General features: G+C 35.3%; 1 protein-coding gene across 1 annotated transcript in view; it reads left to right on the top strand.

Moving 5' to 3' along the window:
- Positions 1–245: 245 nt before the first annotated feature.
- LOC147158376 (uncharacterized) overlaps positions 246–4816 on the top strand; it is an 11755-nt gene continuing 7184 nt past the window's right edge. Inside the window, exons 1-4 of the mRNA XM_086060418.1 lie at positions 246–2622; positions 2714–2876; positions 3267–3327; positions 4397–4462. Coding sequence (XP_085916544.1) covers positions 2842–2876; positions 3267–3327; positions 4397–4462 — 162 coding nt within the window. The 5' untranslated portion in view covers positions 246–2622; positions 2714–2841. The remainder of the gene's footprint in view (positions 2623–2713; positions 2877–3266; positions 3328–4396; positions 4463–4816) is intronic.

Here is a 4816-nt window from a genome sequence, read left to right as displayed (position 1 = left end):
CTAAATTGCCATGTAGGTAATTTGTTCTTAACTTCTGATATAACTCATTAGGGTTTCCGCTAATTTAACACTTCAACTAATGGTAAGAGAAACTAATGTGTTGTCGAACGCTGTTGCAAATCAGTGTGTGTGTGTGTGTGTGTGTGTGTGTGTGTGTGTGTGGGGGTGTGTGTTTGCCTTTGTGTATTATGAGGACATGTCACCTGAATACACGCAACACTGCGAGGACATTTTGAATTATGAGGACACAGCCCATGTCCTCATAATTCATTCAATGCAGAAGTGCTTCTAGGGCTGTAGAAGGCTTAAATCCAAAGTTTTAGCCAATGTCCTTGTAAACCATAATTACATGAATTTGTGTATTTTTGTGTATTTGATGACGCCCCCTGTAGGAAGGTCCTCGTAATGCACCACTTCATGAATTATTCACACCAGTGTATATTTCACAGCATTTGATTGGCTGACCGTCACCTGTCCCCACAATTACGCACATGTCCCCATAATTCCGTTTTTTTCTCAAAATGCTGTGTATTGTGAATGTTTGTCTGTAGACGCAGAGCCTTTTTTTTTTTTGCAGCCACCAATTCCTAAGTAGATAAATTAAATAATGAAATACACTATGACATTTAATTATATATTTCAGCATTTAATTCTTGCAGTGGTTGTTTATTTGAAAATATACAATGGTTAACAGCTGTTTATCACATCACTTTGAACAGCTGGAGGCAGAGACAGAGAAACTGTCAGTGCCGTATATTGATTCATCATTTAACATCCCACCCTGCCTTTACAATGTAACATCTTTCTGTACACCAGTGGCCAAATGTTTTGAGAATGACATTGATTTTCTAAAAATCTCCAGTGCTGACTTATTATTATTGTTTTTTTATGATGGCAATTTGCATGTACTCCAGAATGTTATAGTGATTAGATGAATTGCAAAGTCCCTATTTGCCATGAAAATTAAAGTAATTTCCTTTAGTGACCTTACAAACTTTAAGTGAAGAAGGCTTCAGGGCACCCAAGAAAATCCAGCAAATGCCAGGACTATCTCCCAAAGTTGATTCAGCTGCGGGATAAGGACATCACCACCAGTGTAGAGCTTGCTCAGGAATGGCAGTAAGCAGGTATGAGTGCATCTACACCCATGGTGAGGGAGTAAGACTTTTGGAGGATGGCCTGGTGTGACCAGTGAAAAGGGGATTCCATAAATACAGACCAAAATAAGAAAAAAAGAGTTGAAGTTATTTTCTCTGATTAACCCCCTTTCCAAATGTTTGGGGCATCCGGAAAAATGCTTGTCTGGAGAAGAAAAGGTGAGCGCTACCATCAGTCCTGCTTCATGCCAAAAGGAAAGCATCATGTGACCATTCATTTGCAGGGTTGCTTCTCAGCCAAGGAATTGGGCTCGCTCACAATTTTGCCAAAAAACACATGCATCCATTACTAAAGTATAGTACTAAAACATCCTCGGACAGCAACTGTATGACAGCAGCAAGGTTATTTTATTTACTAAAGCAAAAAAACATTTTCGTTAATGAAAAAAAAAACCTTTTTAAAAAACTGAAACTGAAATCACATTTTATGATTACAAAATGATCTATAATTCTAGCAATAATATCCTTTGTTTTCGTCTGTGGTAATTCATTTAATATATGAGCCTTTGGGGTTCATTTTAAATGTGATCTATTTTTTTTTATTGACACTGTAAATCATAGAACAATAGCCACTCTTATCAACAAAGTTCATAATCCAACGACTGAACCAATTTGTTGATTTGAACGAGATTTATTATATTGCCCTGAGTACGGAAGTGACGTCATCTAGCAGCCCCGATAGAGAACCGCCCCCGGCTCTATTTACTTCACGAGATGTGATGGCGTGTAGCTGTGCTAATGAGGTAGGTTTGAAGCTCGAATTTTTCCTGTTGTTGTTGGTCGCTTGTGTACATTGCTCCCTCTTTCGCGAAAATGATTTATAATGCAAGTCCAGTGTAAGTGCAGCTAAGCTTACGTTAGCATACCTAACCATCTGTTGATTATGATGGATGCAGCTAATTATTTAGAATTGCTACGCTTCTGTTAGCGACGGTTAGCATAGCAGAGCTAACCGTCTGTTGAGTAAGATGAATGCTAATTGCAATTTTTAAGAGGAAATCAATAACAGGCTGGTTTTTGATGTGAAAATATACAATGGCTTAGTATTACCAGTACAGTATAAATGAAGTATTGGTAAATTGCTGCATTTGTGTTTACTTAAATTTGTTCTTTCAATAGAAATATTTCAGTAAAGTCTGTTAGTGTTCATTACATTTAATTTATGCAAATATTTAGCAGAGCTGTGCTATCCACTGTATTTTATTTTCGTTGGCACATTTACTGCACACTGCACAGGCTATTATGGTACACTGAAAGTCAACTTCAAGACATTTGCACCAAGTTACCTATCAAACTGATTGAAACTCATTTTTTTCTATAGCTTTAGATCATTATCTTCAGTGAGACATGTCAGTCATGAGGCCACAGAGGGCAAAAGTTAAACCCAAAGAAGAGGTAGCATACTTTTCATCCTTAGGTAAAGACAAGAATGGCTTCACCATAAAATATATTAATTAATTCAAAGGTGAGTATTGGTAAAATATTCTTTAGTATGGGTCTAGTTTTCATTATTGTTATAATGAAATATTTCTGTTGTATCCTTTTTTCTTTGTAAGGTCGAGGAGTGTTCAGTTCCTGCTCCTTTCAGAAGAGAGACTTTCCTACTGAATATCGAGGAGAAGTTCTAAGCAAACAGGAACGTGAAAACAGGCTGAGAGTGTATCATGATGCCCGGAAGGTTTTCATGTTTGAATTTCGCTACAATGGAAAAACACTATGGTATGTTTATATGGTGTGTTGTCACACTTAATTTTGTTTTTTTGGGGGGATATCGTGCAAGGTTTGACAAAACATAAAAGATTAATTAAAACTCAAAAGCAAAAGTACATTCTTTTCTCAATATAATTTTTTTATTTTTTTATTTCATTTTTTACAATATTGTGACTTGTTTTTTTATTTTACTTTTACAGTTATCGTGAGTATCGCTAACCTCACAATATCATGTTAATTATCATATCGTGATTTCTTATGACATTTGGATATTGTGTCATACATGTGACATACTAGAATTACTGGTCGCACATTCATGATTACATGAAATTATATTATAGCAGTCTAGTCTTAGTAAGAATTTAATTGTATTGGTATTTTTCTATTCATCTGCCCCAGGTTTCCACTGAATCACAACCTGATGAAGACACAGCTATCAGACTGTGCCAAAGTTGACCAGGTGACTAGATTTCTTTTTGAATGTTGTTGAAATCAGTTTTCCGAAGCAAGACATTAGTGGAGGGTGGAGATACTAGGGCTGCACAATATGTGGAAAATATCTTGCCGCACGAATGACTCATGCAATATGTGTATTGCAAAGACGTGCAACAAATGAATATTGGATTAATTGTATACTTTAGTCTGAGGCTAAGCGATATGGCCAAAAAATAAAATAAAAAGTATTTTAAACCAACCATCCAGCATTCTGCCACCACTTGTGCAAAATTACAACTCACAATAACATCTGGATGTAACAGAACATAACAACAGCTTTTAATAATCCAGAAGACAAAATACATTTCACGATTTAGCAAATTTTCAACGATTCAATTTAAATTTAATTTATTCAATTAATTTGATTTATTGCCAGGCCCTACTTGAGTCTGAATTTGACCAATCAGAGACAACATTAATTGCGCATCGCCATACAAGAGAATTGTATCGAGGAGCATTACTAACAAAAAATAACTTATTTGGATAAGACTAGATCACAATGAGCATGATTATTTTTCTGCACGTACGTGTATTTCTTTAATTAGATTATATAGATATATATATTAGGTCCATGTTCAATGTCAAAATAATCTCCATCACTGTATAAAACACCCATGTCGCATGTTTTGTCAATACTGTGCAGACCTCACAGGTGCATAGTCTTCACAATGTCGTAGTTGTGAATAACTGACACTCTGAGGACAGTGTATTTACACACTGCGAATGTAAAATAAGTTTTCAGGGGTTTGGAGTTACACATACAGTCCTCATAATTCATACTCTGGTATGGACACTCTGAGGACTGTGTATTTTCTATTAATTGTTTCATTGTGAAAAATAGACGTCACCAATTTACACAAACCACTAGTGCTGACGGATTATTTATTTTTCAAATAGCAAATAAAATGTATTTGCATTCACAATACTTTAACCTATTCATTGTTCTTTATGTACTGTAACTGTGTAAATGCACAGGTACAGTCGTGTTACTAAGAATTTAATTTTATATGTATTTTTCTCTTCATGTGTACCAGGTTTCAAATGAAGCACAACCTGAAGACATAGCTAAAGATGTAGCTGTCACAGACCAAGTTGACCAGGTGACTAGATTTGTTTTTGAATGTTGATGTTGAAATACATTTTTCAGAAGCAAGACGTAGCACAATATATAAAAAAATATTTTGTCGCACGAATGGCTCATGCATATACTGTATGTATGTATACAGTATATGTGTATTGCAAAGACATGCAACAAATGAATATTGGATTGTATACTTTAGTCTGACTTTGACCAATCAGAGACTACCTTAATTGCGCATCGCCATACAAGAGAACCGTATTGAGGGGCATTACTAACAAAAAATAACTTATTTGTATAAGACTAGATCACAATAAGCATGCTTATTTTTCCGCATTAACGTGTATTTCTTTCTTTGGATTATAAAGATTTCTCT

The sequence above is a fragment of the Leptonotus elevatus genome, chromosome 18, assembly GCF_054856555.1.
Source record: "Leptonotus elevatus isolate MCC_2025b chromosome 18, RoL_Lele_1.0, whole genome shotgun sequence".
In the NCBI taxonomy this organism is placed as follows: Eukaryota; Metazoa; Chordata; class Actinopteri; order Syngnathiformes; family Syngnathidae; genus Leptonotus; species Leptonotus elevatus.
This window is presented reverse-complemented; position numbering and strand designations above follow the sequence as displayed.